Source organism: Dromiciops gliroides, chromosome 2 (genome assembly GCF_019393635.1).
Source record: "Dromiciops gliroides isolate mDroGli1 chromosome 2, mDroGli1.pri, whole genome shotgun sequence".
Lineage (NCBI taxonomy): Eukaryota > Metazoa > Chordata > Mammalia > Microbiotheria > Microbiotheriidae > Dromiciops > Dromiciops gliroides.
In genome coordinates this window covers 401805637-401822120 of record NC_057862.1, presented here as the reverse complement: position 1 = coordinate 401822120, position 16484 = coordinate 401805637, and the positions used below count along the sequence as shown (strand labels likewise).

Here is a 16484-nt window from a genome sequence, read left to right as displayed (position 1 = left end):
ACTCCCTGAAAATTAGAATGAAGCCACCGGAACGAAATAGTTCATTGCGGCAACAAGAAATATTAGAACAAAATCTAAGTCTAAAAAGTCTAAAAAGAGTTAAATATTAGAAATATTAGAAAAGGTGAGGTACCTGCTATCAAGAACAACTTATCTAGAAAATAGGACAAAAGTAACTTAAAAATCCACAGGCTCCTTGAAAACAAAAAACTCTACAATACCATATTTTAGAAAATCATGAAAGAAAACTACTTAGATCTATTAGAAGTAGAGGAAAAATTCAAAATAGAAAGAATCCACTGGTCACCTAAAAGAAACCCCAAATTATTCAGAGGAAGAAGCCCAAACTATCAATATCCATATAAAAAGTGCTACAAATCACTAATAATTAGGGAAATCGAAATTAAAACAACTCTCAGAAACCACCTCATTCCCATCAGATTGGCAAAGTGGACCAAAAAAGGAAAAATACAAATTCTGAAGGGACTATGGAAAAACAGGTGCATTTATGTACTGTTGGTTAGAGGTATGAACTGATTCAGCCATTCTAGAAAGCAATTTGAAACTATGCCCCTTCTATTAAAACTATGTACACACTTAGACCCAGATTGTTAAGTCTGTACTCTAAAGAGATCAAAGCAAGATGAAAAGAACACATGTATAGAAATATTTATAGAAGTTCTTTTCTTGGTGGCAAATAATTGGAAACTGGGGGGGAGCACCCATTAATTGGGTAATAACAGAACAACAGCATATATGAATCTTTTTTTTTTTTTTAGTGAGGCAATTGGGGTTAAGTGACTTGCTGAAGGTCACACAGCTAGTAAGTGTTTAGTGTTTGAGGCCAGATTTGAACTTAGGTACTCCTGACTCTAGGGCCAGTGCTCTATCCACTGCGCCACCTAGCTGCCCCAGCATATATGAGTCTTATGGAATATTGTGCTGGAAGAAATGGAGGGGATGGTTTTAGAGAGACCTGGGAAGACTTGCATGAAATGATGCAAAGTAAAGTGAGAAGTAATAGAACTATTAATAACAGTAACAGCAGGATTATAAAGACAAACAACTTTGAAAGACATAAGAACAATGATCAACACAGTGACCCACCATAATTTCAGGGGACACATGAGGAAACATGCCACCCACTTCCAGATTGAGAGGTGATAAGGCTCAGAGTGAAGGTGCACACCCACACCCACATATAACAACACATCTATATCTACAGATCTTTTTATATCTAACTTTGGACATGTCTAATGTGGGTATTTTTTTGCATCACTATATATGTATATAATGGCTTTTGTTTTGCTTTCTCAGTGGGAGGGCAAGAAATGGTAGTAGAAAAAGAATTCATATCTCAAAATAAAATTGAAAAAGCAACCCCAAATTGAAAATATCCAGAAATGTCTTAGCCAAAATCCAGTGCTTCCAAATAGAAAAAATGCTGCCAAGCAGCCAGGAAAAAAGAGTTCAATTCAAGCAATCACAGTCATTATCACACACAACTATGCTGCAGTTATTATGGAGGAAAATAAATCTTGGAATAATATACTCTCAAAGTCTTATAATCAAGAATAGTTTATCCTACAAAACTAATAAAAATCTACAGAAAAACTAGTGGACCTCTATTTGAATAGAGGCCTTACAAAGCATTCCTGATGAAAAAACCAAACCTGAGCATAGTTTTTGAAACACAAATGCAGGAGACAAGGTAAATAAATTTGAGTTATTACAAAGGATGAAACGATAATGAAGTACTTATTCTACTAGCAGAAATCTTTCATTAACTTACTGTCATCAAAGGTCACAGGAATTAAGAAATATAAGCCCCGGCATAGAGATGGTTTTGTATTGTTGATTTAAAAATTAAAAAGGACTGGAAAAGGAATTTGGGGGGCAGCTAGGTGGCACAGTGGATAAGGCACCAGCCTTGGGTTCAGGAGGACCTGAGTTCAAACCCAGCCACAGACACTTATTAGCTGTGTGAACCTGGGCAAGTCACTTAACCCCCATTGCCTTGAAAAAAAGAAAAAAAAAAAAAGGAAGGAATTTGCTAGGGAACAACCAGAGGAAGAAGAGGGAAGAGCTTACTATGTCTCATAATTGGGGTGTATGTCAGAGGAAGAATTTGCAAACATAGAGAAGCAGTAGGGAAGCAGACATCTTGTGAATTTCAGTCTTATCTGAGGTCAAGGGAGAGTTGAACATTGACACTCAAAGTGAGTTTGACATAGAAATACATTACATTCAATAAGGTAATAGGGACAGGGAAAGTAAAGAAGGGGGTTTAATAAGAGGAGAGTAAAAGTGGGGAAGGAATAGTCACAAGCAAAACAAATTTCAACTATAGAGGGTAGACAGTAGATTAAATGAAGAGAAAAAAATGGTAATAATTATTGGGATCTCAGTTGGGTAAAAAGAAGAGCTTAGTGGGACCAGATCCTTTCAATTATAAATCACTACTGCTGATCACTTTTCTCTCCTCTCCTCTCCTCTCCTCCCTTGCCCTGCCCTCTCTTCTCCTCTTTTTCTTTTCTTGTTTTTTTTTTTTTTTGAGTTGACTTTAAAAAGGACTTATGTTCATCTGTTCATCAAGAATCATAGAATAGGGGGCGGCTAGGTGGCACAGTGGATAAAGCACCGGCCCTGGATTCAGGAGTACCTGAGTTCAAATCTGGCTTCATACACTTGACACTTACTAGCTGTGTGACCCTGGGCAAGTCACTTAACCCCCATTGCCCCGCAGAAAAAAAAACAAAAACAAACAAAAAAAGAATCATAGAATAATAGATGTAAAGTTGGAAGGAACCCTTGAGGCCCTCAGTTACAGACCCTTCATTTTACTAATGAGGTACATAGAGGTACAAGTGACTTCCCCAAGGTCATATTGCTAGTAAATTACAGAGTTAGGATTTGAACCCAACTCCTCTGTCTCCAAATGCAGGGCGCTGTCAAGAGCACCATGCTGCCTTTAAGTTGACATTTCAGGGGACACCCTTCACAAGAGCAGAGGCAGAAGAATGTAGCAGATGTTTAGGGACCAGAGAGTACAACAGTTTGACCAAAGACTAGAGTGAGTGGAGTAGAGTAATATAATATAAGGTTAGAAAGCTCATAATAATAATTCATATTTATAATAATTTATAATTAAAATAAATAATTTATAATTAAATTTATACTTGTAATTTATATTTAATTTATACTTTATAATTAAAAATACTTTACTACCAACAACTCTGTGAGGTATGTATTATCTCCTATTTCAGTTAAGGAGAATAAGGCTTGGAGGAATTATATGATTTGCCTATGATCACATAGCAAGGAAGTATCTGAATTGGAATTCAATCAAACCTCTCTCTTGAGACCAGTGTCCTATTTGCTATGCCACATTGATCGATTGTGAAGCCATATTGTGGAATGCCTTAGAGTTTGAACTTTCCTTAGAGGCAGTATAAAAAGACACTGAAGAGCTTTCAGTTGAGGAGTGACATGATCAGATAAATGTATGAGAAAGGTTTTTCTAGCAGTAGCATGAAGAATGGATTGGAATGGTGAGATTGTGGAAGCAGGAAGACCGATTAGGTCACTATAGCTATAATCCAGGTGGGTGGTAATGATGACCTATGTCAGAGTGGTATTAGTGGGAATTGGGAGGAGATGGTGAATACACAAAATGTTGCAGGGGTATAATTGAAAGGACTTAGTAACTGATTGAATTTGAGAGATTCAGGAGAGAGAAAAATCAAATGTGACCCCAAACAAATGGTTGATAACCATTTGTCAGGCATATGGTAGAGAAGATTCTTTTTTTTTTTTCAGTAGGAAATTAAATCAGATAACCTTTAAATTTCCTCTGAATTCTATAATTCTCTTATTGATTCCAAATTATATAGCCGCTTAGGCTTAGGCCTAGAATTCCTTTTCTCTTCTGGGCTGCTTGTTGCCCAGGATTCAAATGGAGCCTTTTGGAAGATAAGAGAAACAAGAACCTTAGAAGTTCAAAGTACTGAAGGACTCTTTGTTGATAGTCATAATTGTTAATCAGCTGGTCCTGATTAGAGAACTCTGGTTAGGAATTATTCACCATCTACTTCATTTACTGCATTGTAATTATTCAGGTTGTAAAGCCACTGGTTCTTTTTTTGGAAATATAACCAAAGATATGTATAAAGAAAAGCATTTTATGTGAAAAAATACTATTAGTAGCTATACATACTCTTTTTTTTCATTTTTTCTTTTTCCAGTGGCAGGAGAACTATTCCAAACTGGTTCTCCGAGAAGCCAATAGAATCCCTGAGTTGCTGCATAACGAAGTTCAGCAAGCCTTTCTCACCTTGAGGAAGCATGGATGTTTATTCCAGGATCTGGTCCGAATCAAAGGGAAAAATCTACTCACACCAGTATCTCGTCTTCTCATTGGAAACCCAGGGTACACCTATAAGTATTTAAACAGCAGGCTCTTCACTGTTCCATGGCCTGTGGAAGGTTCCAACATAAAATATACTGAAGATGAAATATTTGCAGCTTGTAGAGCCTTCTTTAAGCTCAATGATTACCTGCAGAAAGATACAATGCAGGCTTTGGACAAGTTACACTCGATCAAATCCGAGCAAGATGAAGACAGTACAATCTTTGGAATGGTACCAGAGGTCTCCAAGAGTGGTTTGGATGTGGGCGTTGATATGGAACTCAAGAAGAGGACAACCTACAATTTGACTCTGTTGAATTACATGGATCCCCAAAAAATGTCATACTTGAAAGAAGAGCCTTATTTTGGCATGGGGAAAATGGCTGTGAGCTGGCACCATGATGAGAATCTAGTAGACAGGTCAACAGTCGCAGTATACAGCTACAGCTGTGAAGGTACAAAGATTGTGGAATAATATCCTTGAGTAAATTTTGGCTGGCATGCCTTAGGTCCTAGAGCTCTCTTACATGTTATTATTATTTTTTAAAATTCCTTCATTTTTCAACATATCCCCATTTTTACAAGGCATACCTCTCTCTCAGTCTAGATATGCCCTTGTTCATTATAACTCAGAAATATTACATTTTCACATACAAGCAAGACTATCATTCTCCTTTGTCCATGCTCAGGAGAGAGAGGCCTCGATTTTATGTTGCTGGCCATGTCTGTAGAACCTTGAGATGCTGTGATGCTACTTTGATTGACTTGATGATAAAGGGCTAGGAAAACAAAAATCAGTCAAATCTTTTCAGATTACCACAGGTGCACATTTCCAGCCTTGCAGAAATGCTTGATTACTGTGGACATCATTATCTTTATGGGAACTATTTTGTCAACTCTATACTTTCCCTTGGCTTCATAGTGCTTTTCATACTGACTCTGAAGCCAGCTCACAATCCACTATGCCACACTACCTATTGATTCTAGTCATTTATATAATAAACCCCTTATCACAAGGCAACACCATAGTAATGATATATGAGTCCTTCCTTGCCAAAACCCTGAAGGGTTGGCTTTTTAGCCAGGTATTCCTATTTTTCAGAACTCTGCCCAGATCCTTACCTGGACAAATATATATGGGAATGCACATTGGTTTTCTTGTGGCTGAAAAACTCCATGAGTTTCCTTATATTTAAATTAAGTGAGTTATCAGCTGACTTCTTTGGAATAAAGGTCAGTGGTACAGCTTCAGAAAGATGCCTTATGTGAACAGGCCCTTTTCTTTTGCTTTTTGCTTCTATTTCTATCAGCCCAAGATTCATGATCTTTGTCCTATCAGTGCTTTAGGGATGGTGGTTAGATGGAGAGGTTCAGGAAAGTATTTCCCTGCTTGGACCTTTACCAAGATTTCTCCTGGATTTTAGGAAAGCTAACAGATAGACATTGTCACCTCAAGGTCAAGTTTCTCTTCTCCCTGGTCTAAGCAGATGTTCCTGACTATATGTTTTTCCTCTGATGTTTCTCAAGGGCAGAGTAATGGCTTTGGTTTGTTATGTACTTCCAGAATTTTGTTACTTAATTTGGTGATTCTTATTAAAATAATCTTTTTGGACTGTTAGGACATACCATACACCTCTGACTTTACATTGCTTACCTTTCTTCTAGCAAAGGTTTCAGCATAGTAGCAAAAAGTCATCTTTATAACCATCTTTCTGACAGAACCAGCTCAATTCCACAAACTTTTATTAAGTGTTTTCTATGTGTAAGATACTCTGGTAGGTGCTGAGAATAAAGGGGAGGGGTAGCTAGGTGGCGCAGTGGATAGAGTACCGGCCCTGGAGTCAGGAGTACCTGAGTTCAAATCTAGCCTCAGGCACTTAACACTTACTAGCTGTGTGACCCTGGGGAAGTCACTTAACCCCAATTGCCTTACTAAAAAGAGAGAGAGAGAGAGAGAGAGAGAGAGAGAGAGAGAGAGAGAGAGAGAGAGAGAGAGAGAATAAAGGGGGAAAGTCCTCAAGGTGTTTATGTTCTCTTGGAGACAAAGAGGTTAGGAGGGTGGGAGAAGATAGGATAATAACAAAGAGAGCTAAAATACGAAATATTTAGTCAGCCAACTCCTGTAAATGAAGGTCAAGTGGTACATTCATACATTAATTCTCTTCATACACCCTGTAATCCAGACTGCCTTTCTTGCTGTGTTTCTCATATGTGATATACTACCTCCTCTCCCATCCTTTTGTACCAACTATCTCCCCTATGCCTGGAAAGCACACCTTCCTTATTGCTACTTTTTAGAATTCCTTATTTTCCTCAGAGTTCATACCAAGCCCTGCTGACTACATGATCCTCCCAGCTATTAGTGCTTCTTACTCAGAATTACTTTGTATTTATTTGGTCTGCTTTTTTAAAAGTTATACATGTGTAGTCATGCAAAACATTTCCATATTAGTCAGGTTGTGAAAGACAAAAAAAACCTCAAGAAAAAAAAGTTTTTTAAAAATTATGCTTCAATCTCTATTCAGACACCATCAGTTATTTCTGTCCAGATAGATCACATTTTTCATCATAAATCCTTCAGAGTTGGTGTTGGATCATTGTATTGCTGAGAATAGCCAAGTCATTCACAGCTGAACATGTTACAGTACTGCTGGTACTTTGCACACAGTATATTTCACTTTACATCAGCTCATGTAAATCTTTACAGGTTTTTCTGAGAACATCCTGTTCATCATTTCTTATAGCATTCCATCATAATTACATACCACAGTTTCTCAAACCATTCCCCAATTGATGGACATCCCCTCAATTTTGAATTCTTTGCCACCAGAAAAGAGCTGCCATAAATATTTTTGCACCTATAGGTCCTAATTTAACTTTTTGGTTTTTATCTCTTTTTTGATACAACCTAGTAGTGGTATTACTAGGTCAAAAGAGTATGCATGGTTTTATAGCCCTTTGGTCATAGTTCCAAATTGCTCTACAGAATGTTTGAATCAGTTTATAACTCCACCAACAGTTCATTATGTCTCATTTTCCCCATGGCCCCAGCAACATTTGTAATTTTCCTCTTCTTTCCTACTATCCAATCAAACAGGTATGAGGTAGTAACCCAGAATTATTTTGACTTGTATCTTTCTAATAAATAGTGAGTTAGAGCATTTTTTTTACATGGCTATAGATAACTTTGATTATTTCTTCTGAAAACTGTTCATATCTTTTGATCATTTATCAATTGGGGAATAGCTCTTATTTTAATAAATTTGACTAAGTTCTCTGTATGAGGAATGAGGCCTTTATCATACAAACTTGCTTCAAAAATTCTTCACTGTCCCTATTGCCAATTATATTTTCCTCCTCTCATTCCCTCGCCACATCATTTACTTTATGCAATATCTCCTTTCACCCTGTCCCTCCTCAAGTGTCTTATGTCTGATTGCCCACTTTCCCAAACAGTCCTCCCTTCTATCACTCCCCCCTTATCCCCTTCCCCTCCTACTCTCCTGCAGAGTAGTATATCTATATCTATATTATATCTATATCTACATCTATCTATATCTATATAGATCTGTCTATATAGATAGATATATAGATTTCTATAACCAATTGAGTGTGTATGTTATTCCCTCTTTGAGCCAATTCTGATGAGAGTAAGGCTTACTCACTCCCCAGCACCTCCCACATCTCCCCCTCCACTTGTATGAGCTTTTTCTTGCTTCTTTTATGTAAGATATTTTACCCCATTCCACCTCTTCCTTTCCTTTTCTCTCAAGGCATACCTTTCTCATCCCTTAATTTTATTTTTTAAAGATATTATCCCTTCATATTCAACTCATACCTGTGCTCTCTGTCTAACTATACTCTATCCAACTGCCCTAATAATGAGAAAGTTCTTATGAGTTACAAGTATCATCTTCCCATGTAGGATTGTGAACAGTTTAACCTTTTTTTTTTTAGTGAGGCAATTGGGGTTAAGTGACTTGCCCAGGGTCACACAGCTAGTAAGTGTTAAGTGTCTGAGGCCGGATTTGAACTCAGGTACTCCTGACTCCAAGGCCGGTGCTCTATCCACTGCGCCACCTAGCTGCCCCACTTTAACCTTTTAATATCCTTTATTATTCCTTTTTCCTATTTACCTTTTTATGATTCTCTTGAGTCTTGTATTTGAAAGTCAAATTTTCTTTTCAGTTCAGTTCTTTTCATCGAGAATGCCTGAAAATCCTCTCTTTCATTGAATGCCCATTTCCCCCCTGAAGGATTGTACTTAGTTTTGCTGGGTAGGTAATTCTTTGTTGTAATCCCAGTTTCTTTGTCTTCCAGAATATCATATTCCAAGCCTTCTGATCCTTTAATGTAGAAGCTGCTAAATATCGGGTTATCCTGACTGTGATTCCACAATACTTGAATTGTTTCTGATTACTTGCAATATTTTCTCCTTGACATGGGAGCTCTGGAATTTGGCTATAATATTTGGGAGTTTTCATTTTTGGATCTCTTTCAGGAGGTATTCAGTGGATTTTTTCAATTTCTATTTTACCCTCTTGTTCTAGAATATCGGGGCAATTTTCCCTGACATTTTCTTGGAAGATGATGTTTAAGCTCTTTTTTTGATCATGGCTTTCAGGCAGTCTAATCATTTACAGATTATCTCTCCTGGATATATTTTCCAAGTCAGTTGTTTTTCCATTGAGATATTTCACATTGCCTTCTATTTTTTCATTCTTTTGGTTTTGCTTTATTGTTTCTTGATTTCTCATAAAGTCATTAGCTTTCATTTGCTCAATCCTGATTTTTAAGGAGTTATTTTCTTCAGAGACCTTTTGTACCTCCTTTTTCATTTGGCCAATTTGGCTTTTCAAGGCGTTCTTTTCCTGTTTGACTTTTTATACCTATTTTACCATTTGGCCTAATCTGTTTTTTAAGGTATTAGTTTCTGAAGTATTTTTTTGTGTCTCCTTTACCAAGCTGTTGACTTTTTTTTCATGATTATCTTACATCACTCTCATTTCTCTTTTCATTTTTTCCTCTACCTCTCTTACTTTATTTTCAAAGTCCTTTTTGGGCCCTTCTATGGCCTGAGACTAATTTAGATTTTTCTGGGAAGCTTTGGATGTAGGTGATTTGACTTGGTAATCTTCTTCTGATGGTGTATTTTGATCTTCCTTATCAGCATAGAAACTTTCTATGGTCAGAATATTTTTCTGTTTGCTCATTTTCCTAACCTCTTTCTTGACTTTTAACTTCTTGTTAAAGTGAGGCACTGCTTGTAGGGTAGATTGTTCACTGTCCCAAGCTTCAGGGGGTTTGTATAGCTTCTTTCAGAGATTCTTCTAGGAATTTGTAAGTTTTTAGTTCTTCCAATGTGGTATGATTTAAGCGGAGGTATGTTTACTACTCTCCTGGTCAGTGTTCTGGTCTGCAAGCAACCACAAGCATGCTTTTCTCCCCTGGAACTATGAAGTGTCCCACTCCATTGTTACTGCAAGCTCTTGTGTGCTTGTGGTCCTCCCCTGCCTGGGACTTCCACCCCAAACTGTGACCTGGATCTAAGTATGAGCAAAACAATAGGGGCCTGCCTCAGTGCTGGGAAAGAGATCCCTGTAATCTCCTTCAGGCCAATTGTTTAACCCCCTTACCCTCTGTGGGCTGAGTTACAGAAGCAGTTGAGCTGTTGATTCCAAGGCTCCCAAGGCTTGCTCCTCATTTGCTGGGGTTGGGGCTGGGTCTGAACTGGGGCTGGGTTGGCACTGAAGCTGGGTCTAGGCTGAGGCTGGGTCTGTGCTGGGGCTGGGTCTTTGTGGCCTGCACTGGACTGCACTCTACTCTCACCCCCATACAACAGACCTTTCTTGCCCACCTTCTAAATTGTCTTTGGCTAGAAAATGATTTCACCCTGTCTTTTGTGGGGGGTTCTGCTGCTCCAGGAATTATCTTATTCCATTATTTGAAAGTATTTGGAGGGGTCTTAGAGCTCAGGAAAGTCACTTAAGTGATATTCTTTTTTTGGGGGGGGGGTTTAACTCTGTGTGTGTGTGTGTGTGTGTGTTTGTGTGTGTGTGTGTGTGTTGTGAAAATTTATTTTGATTTTGATTATTTTGATTTGGGGACCCTACCTTAAGGCTGAGATTAGAAAGCCTTAGGCCCTCAGGGTCTCTTCTGTGTGGGAGGTGCTGGTGCCCCTCCCCCTCTGCTTCAGCTGAGCCAAAAAGCCCCGTGGGCTGTATGAGATGCCAGGTCAGACAGCTGGGGGGAAAAAGCCCCAGCTCCCTCTGACCTGAGTGGAGCTATCCCTGAGAGATCCCAGCCCATCTAGGCTGGGGCTCTGGCATAGCCTGTGCTGAGGCACGGGATGCTTGAGCATCCCCCCAGCCCCAGCCACAGCCCTGACTGGTGGATTAGCTTGGAGTGTGGGTGCAAAAAGCCCCAAGATTTGAGTGGAGAAAAGGAAAATATATATAGACCTGGGAGTTAGACAGGAAGGGCAGCAGACTAGAGATGGGGCTACATGGACGCAGGAGAAGGCTAAAGGACTAGGAGCAGAGAAAAGAGAGGCCGAAGGGCAGACTGACGGAGCAGACAGACAGAAGGTTGGTGAGAGAGAAACACAGGGGTTCAGTGGTGGCAGTAAGGAGAGGAAAGTTAGAAGCAAGGGGATTTACAAAGTGAAAGGGGCTCTGAGTTAGAATAGAGGTCCTGAGTGCCCTAAGGCAAGAGGCGGCTAAGGCCCTTATTGTATTAAAGAAGTTCCAGGCGCAGCAGGTGGGAAAGAGATGCACCACACTGCAGTCAGGTTGTACATTTTATTTCCCTGTATTCTTAATTTTAAATAGTATCTCATAAATAAACTCTGCTTTGATTATTTAGTTAAGAGGCTTCTTAATATTTTGCTTATCAATTTGGGAGTGGAGCAGTGTGGTGGAACTTTATAAACGGCCCATGCTAAGTTAATAGCAGTCAGATAGCCAGTTAGTCAAAAGTCCCCAGATTAGTCCTCCATACATCAGTCCCCCCAAAATTAGGCCCAGTCAATTTAAAATATTTCTACAGTGTGTGTGTGTGTGTGTGTGTGTGTGTGTATTATCTCCCCAACTAGGTCACAAACTCCTTGATGAAAGGCACTCCAGTTTAACTGCCTGTGTACTCCTTCAGCACATATCACAAGATCTTGTATGTCTAGGGCTCCTTCAACATATTTGTTGATTTAATCTTATTTAAGTATTTGTAGGAATCAACACAGCAGTTCAGTTCAAAAAAAACTGTTAAGCCCCTTACTATATGTCAGACACTGTGCTAAGTGCTGAAAATACAAGTCTTGACCCTCAAGGAGCTTACATATTTCTGGGGAGAAAACAATGTGAACACAGATAAGCAAGTAGAAAAATACCTGGTTTTAGCCTGCACCTATGATTTTATTGGTATGGGGAATTCCTAGTGAGGAAACCCACTTTTTTAACCTCAGTAAGCAAGGGCTCAACAACATCTCAAATTAAGCAATCCATTGGGTCATAGGCAGGACTTAAATCTAGTGCTTCCTGATGTAGAAGCTGGTTCTTTATCTCTAGGCTGCCTCGTACTAAATAGATACAAAAGACATGGTGTAATATGGCAGGGATTGGGGCTGGCTAGATGTAATTTAGGGGGCACTTGTAACTTAGGGAATTGGTGTTGACTTCTTGTAGCAATTTCTGTTAATGGACCATACTTCATTCCCCTCCATTTAACAGTTCAGCATTTTCCAGCTCTTTTCTTCATGAGCTCTTCTAAGTACTTTCCTGTGATGACCTAGATTCTTAGAAGATATCAGTCAATGCTTTTAGAACTTCTTGATTTGAAGTTTACATGGTTTCAGAAATCTCTGAATATCTTTTCCTTATTTTTTTATTTTCCTTCATATCATGTTCTGGTTTGAAAAGATGGAAAAGCAACTTTTCTGTTTGTTTCCTAGTTTATAATTCAATTTTTCCTTGCCCTTGAAAAATGATGTACTAAGGCATTATCATGTATGTGAATATTTATCTTTAAAAATAGAAAACCAAAAACCTTTTCATTTGCCATTGTAGCCACTGAAAGCTTGATGGAGGCAAACCTTGCATTGAAGGGCTTTAGATTTGTCTATAAGAAGTTTACAATATTCAAGAAATCTCAGAAAACTTAGAATGAATTCCACTTTTTCTTTTCCAAGGGATTTAATTTGTTTCAAATGAAATTATCTTCACATGTAATTGGAAAAAACCCAAAATACTACTAAAAATAAAAATAATTAATTTTTTTCAAATGACTTGTTTTAAGGCCTTTTGCAACAGATACTTGCTTCTGGTGGGACATGAGTTGATTTTTTTGGAATGTGAAAGCTCCATTTCTCCAGAATCTTTATTTTGTTGGTAGTTCAATGAATAATACTCTGCAATCTGCACTGGTGACTGTTTCTTCATACTGTTGCTGCTACTCTTACAAGAATCACATTTCCAACTTGTATGACCTTCATCTATAAAGTGGTGATAACAATAATAGTGCAGAGGGCTATTATGAAGGTCAAATGAGGTAATTTATATAAAATGCCTTGTAAACTCTAAAGCATATACAAACATGAACTTTTAGTATTATCATTATTATATTCTTAAATTATTAATTATAATATATTATACTTTTGATGGAGTTCATATTAAGAATGTCCTCGGAGAAATAGCTATCTCAATATCCTACTATTATGAATTTATGCTTAATGTTCAGTGGACTTTTGCAAGGTAGATAACATAATTGCCTTTTGTAATTGAAAAAAAAGTATTAGCATAAAAACCAATATTCTGTAGGCTCTCTCAAAACATCATCAAGACACGTCCAGTAGCAGTTAGGATCATAGGACTTCATCATGTTCCCACATGGATTTAATTTCTTAAACTATGTCTCTATCTTTTGAAAACTTTTCCTTTCATATAATTTAGATATTATGAATATTCAGTTTCACATCTATTAAAAATGTACTTAAATTTTTAGGGATTCATATTGTGTCAATGCAAATGTACACAGCAATTTTATTTGTGATAATACTGTAGTTCCAACATTATTTATTTATTTATTTGTTTGTTTGTTTTTCAATGATATTTTGGGGTATTATTGTATGATAAGGATTTGTTATCAATTAGTTTATAAAATATAGTGGATTTTTGGTATATGATTCTGGCCATCTGATCATGCCTTTCTAGGTATTCATTAGTGCTAAATACTTACAGCCTACAGAGATGTGTGTGATTTTCAGGTATTTATTTGTATAATCTAAATTGATCGGGAAGTGCAGATTCCTTAAGGATAAGCATTCTGTAATTTCTGGTCGCAATCACCTGATCCTGAGTTGTGGGTAAAATTGCAGGATAAGCCCAGCTGTTATTTCTTAAACTACGTGTGGTGATGGTTATGGTTAAACAATGGTGATGGTGATGGTTAAATAATATATTGCATTAGGGAAAAACTATATTTTAATTTAATTTTTATTTTATTTTATTATTATTTTTTTTAGTGAGGCAATTAGGTTTAAATGACTTGCCCAGGGTCACACAGCTAGTAAGTGTTAAGTGTCTGAGGCCGGATTTGAACTCAGGTACTCCTAACTCCAGGGCCAGTGCTCCATCCACTGTGCCATCTAGCTGCCCCTAAAACTATCTATCTTGATGTAAATAAAGAACCAATGATGAAAAGTTAAAAAAAAAAAACCACCTAAAAAAAATGGTTTGGTTCTAAATAGCTAATACTCCAACAATCACAGCAACAACTAGATTTGTGATTTTGTGGTGATAGGGAGGTCCTAGGGAGGTCCTAGGGAGGTCCTAGCGAGGAAAGAAATACCTGGGACATTTAAGAGGTTAGTGGTCTGTGATGTAGACTTTAACTCCTCCCTTCCTGACTCTGATGCCAACTCATTATACTACACTATCTACTGATTAACATGAACTTCTTGCTACTATAAAGCATCATAGAGATTGTGTATATTATTAAATATGTCATATTAATTTTGACAGATTTTATTTGATTATGACGTTAAACTCTATAAATGCATGTAGTATCTTCATGGTATGTGGTTAATGTAGTAGGGTTCTCCAGCATGATTAGAAGGAATGTTGATGATGGTATTTTTAACTGTTGAACTCAAGCATTTTTCTTGTAAACTGGGTTGAAATATTAAACCTTTTATAGCACCTCAGAGCCTGAATAGTCATTTGAATTCATGATCTAACATTTAGGTTTATACTTTAGTACATTTTTATCATTTAGCCAGTTTTGTCCCTCTGATGAGATCTTTGAGTACATTTTGGTAATGCATCAAATTCATTGGATGATTTAGAAAAACTCATTTAGTATAATTGAGTTAAAGACAAGTAGGATCATCTTGCCTGATTTGTTTCTAACGTAACAAGGGGGCAGGAATAATCAGTTGCAGTTGCTATGGATAATTATAAACTGCTCTCACTTAGAAAGTGAGTCTGGGTGCTACGTTGTACTTAAGCAATAAAAAATATATCAAACTGCAACAGTCCTCTTGCCCTAAGGAAACAAACAACAACACACACTAACAAAAAATTATTTTAACGAGTACATTCCAAAAGTGTTGGATTTATGAGGAGACTCCAGGAAAATTTGATTGAAATTGTTGTCTCTGCTGATCATTCTCGATTTTATTGGTGCCATATTGAGAACAGTCCTGCTGCTAAAGTGATAGGGGGAACTTGACCTTCTCAGCAGAGACAGCCCACAGAGGTTACCTCTTTTTATAATACCCATGATCTGTGGCATTAAAAATGCCTTGAAAACGATTGTATTTGCAGTTTTCTTTTCTCAAAATTAAGTTACAATTTATCTGACCAAGGAGAAAAATATGAAAAGCCCCTCTAAGATGTTTGCATTGATTTTTCTCACAGTATTTGCTAGCCCTTATTTTCTCATTTGTGCCCTCTGTGATGAAACAGCCTGCAGCAGCTCACTATGGTTTTAGGGACAGACAGAAAGACCGACACATACATGATTTTCTTTTTTCCAACTCTAAGCCCAGGTAAAGTAACATGACAGCATGCTTAATTTTTTTCATTCCTGTTTCCCTCAAATAATGATGTTATTTATAACAACAACAACAACAACAAGCACTTATGTAGCATTTTAAGGTTTGCAAAACACTGTATGTGTTAACTCATTCAATCCTCACAACAGCCCCAGAGGGTAGAAGCTATTATTATCGTTCCCATTTTACAGATGAGAGAACTGAGTCACAGGGAAGTTAAGTGACTTGCCCAGGTTAAGTGACAGCTAGTGTATGGCTGAGGCAGGATTTGAACTCAAGTCTTCTTGTCTCTAAGTCTTGTAATCAGTCTACTGCACCACCTCCATGCTCAGTTAAAATATGCTTGGTGATCTTCTATATCAAATGACAAATATTTAGGTGGTTTAAAGTGAACACCAACTTTTTAGATATTGATTTCCCTTGTGTATGCAAATAAGTAGGGAAATGAAACTGCCCACTGATTGCCCCAGGAGAGCCTCTTAAAAATGTGCATGGGAGTGACCTGGAAAAAAAAAATCTAGGTTTTTCAGGATTAGATTATATAAACAGTTCTAGTTATAGTATTTTTTTTAAAAAAATATGGATTCCTGGATTGTTCATGATATTTTCCCCTTACCGGTTTCAGGATTTTTTTAGTGATTCTTTTCTTCCATATTTATAAACATCAAGGTTAGAATTGCTTTGCTTTTCTTTGGTAATATTTTATTTTATTTTTCAATTACATGTAATGATTGTTTTCAACGTTCATTTTTGTAAGATTTTGAGTTCCAAATCTATCAGCCTTCTTCCCTTCCTCCCCCGCTCCAAGGTGGCAAGAAATCAGATATAGTTGATAGATAGATAGATGGTATGTGTGTGCATACAGTCATGTTATAAATATTTCCATTTTAGTCATGAATAAAAGGGGAAAACTACAAGAAAGAAAAAATAACAGATAAAGTGAAAATAGTATACTTTGATTTGCATTCGGATCCCATAGTTCTGGATCTGGAGAACATTTTCCATCATAAGTATTTTGGAATTGCCTTG

At 37.4% G+C, this 16484-nt stretch overlaps 1 protein-coding gene across 3 annotated transcripts in view; it reads left to right on the top strand.

The window, feature by feature from the left end:
- Nucleotides 1–16484, top strand: part of FTO (FTO alpha-ketoglutarate dependent dioxygenase) — a 406491-nt gene that overhangs the window by 120256 nt on the left and 269751 nt on the right. For all 3 annotated transcript variants that reach the window (XM_043988473.1, XM_043988474.1, XM_043988475.1), the window contains one exon: nt 4245–4863. In XM_043988473.1, the coding sequence (XP_043844408.1) occupies nt 4245–4863 (619 nt within the window). The remainder of the gene's footprint in view (nt 1–4244; nt 4864–16484) is intronic.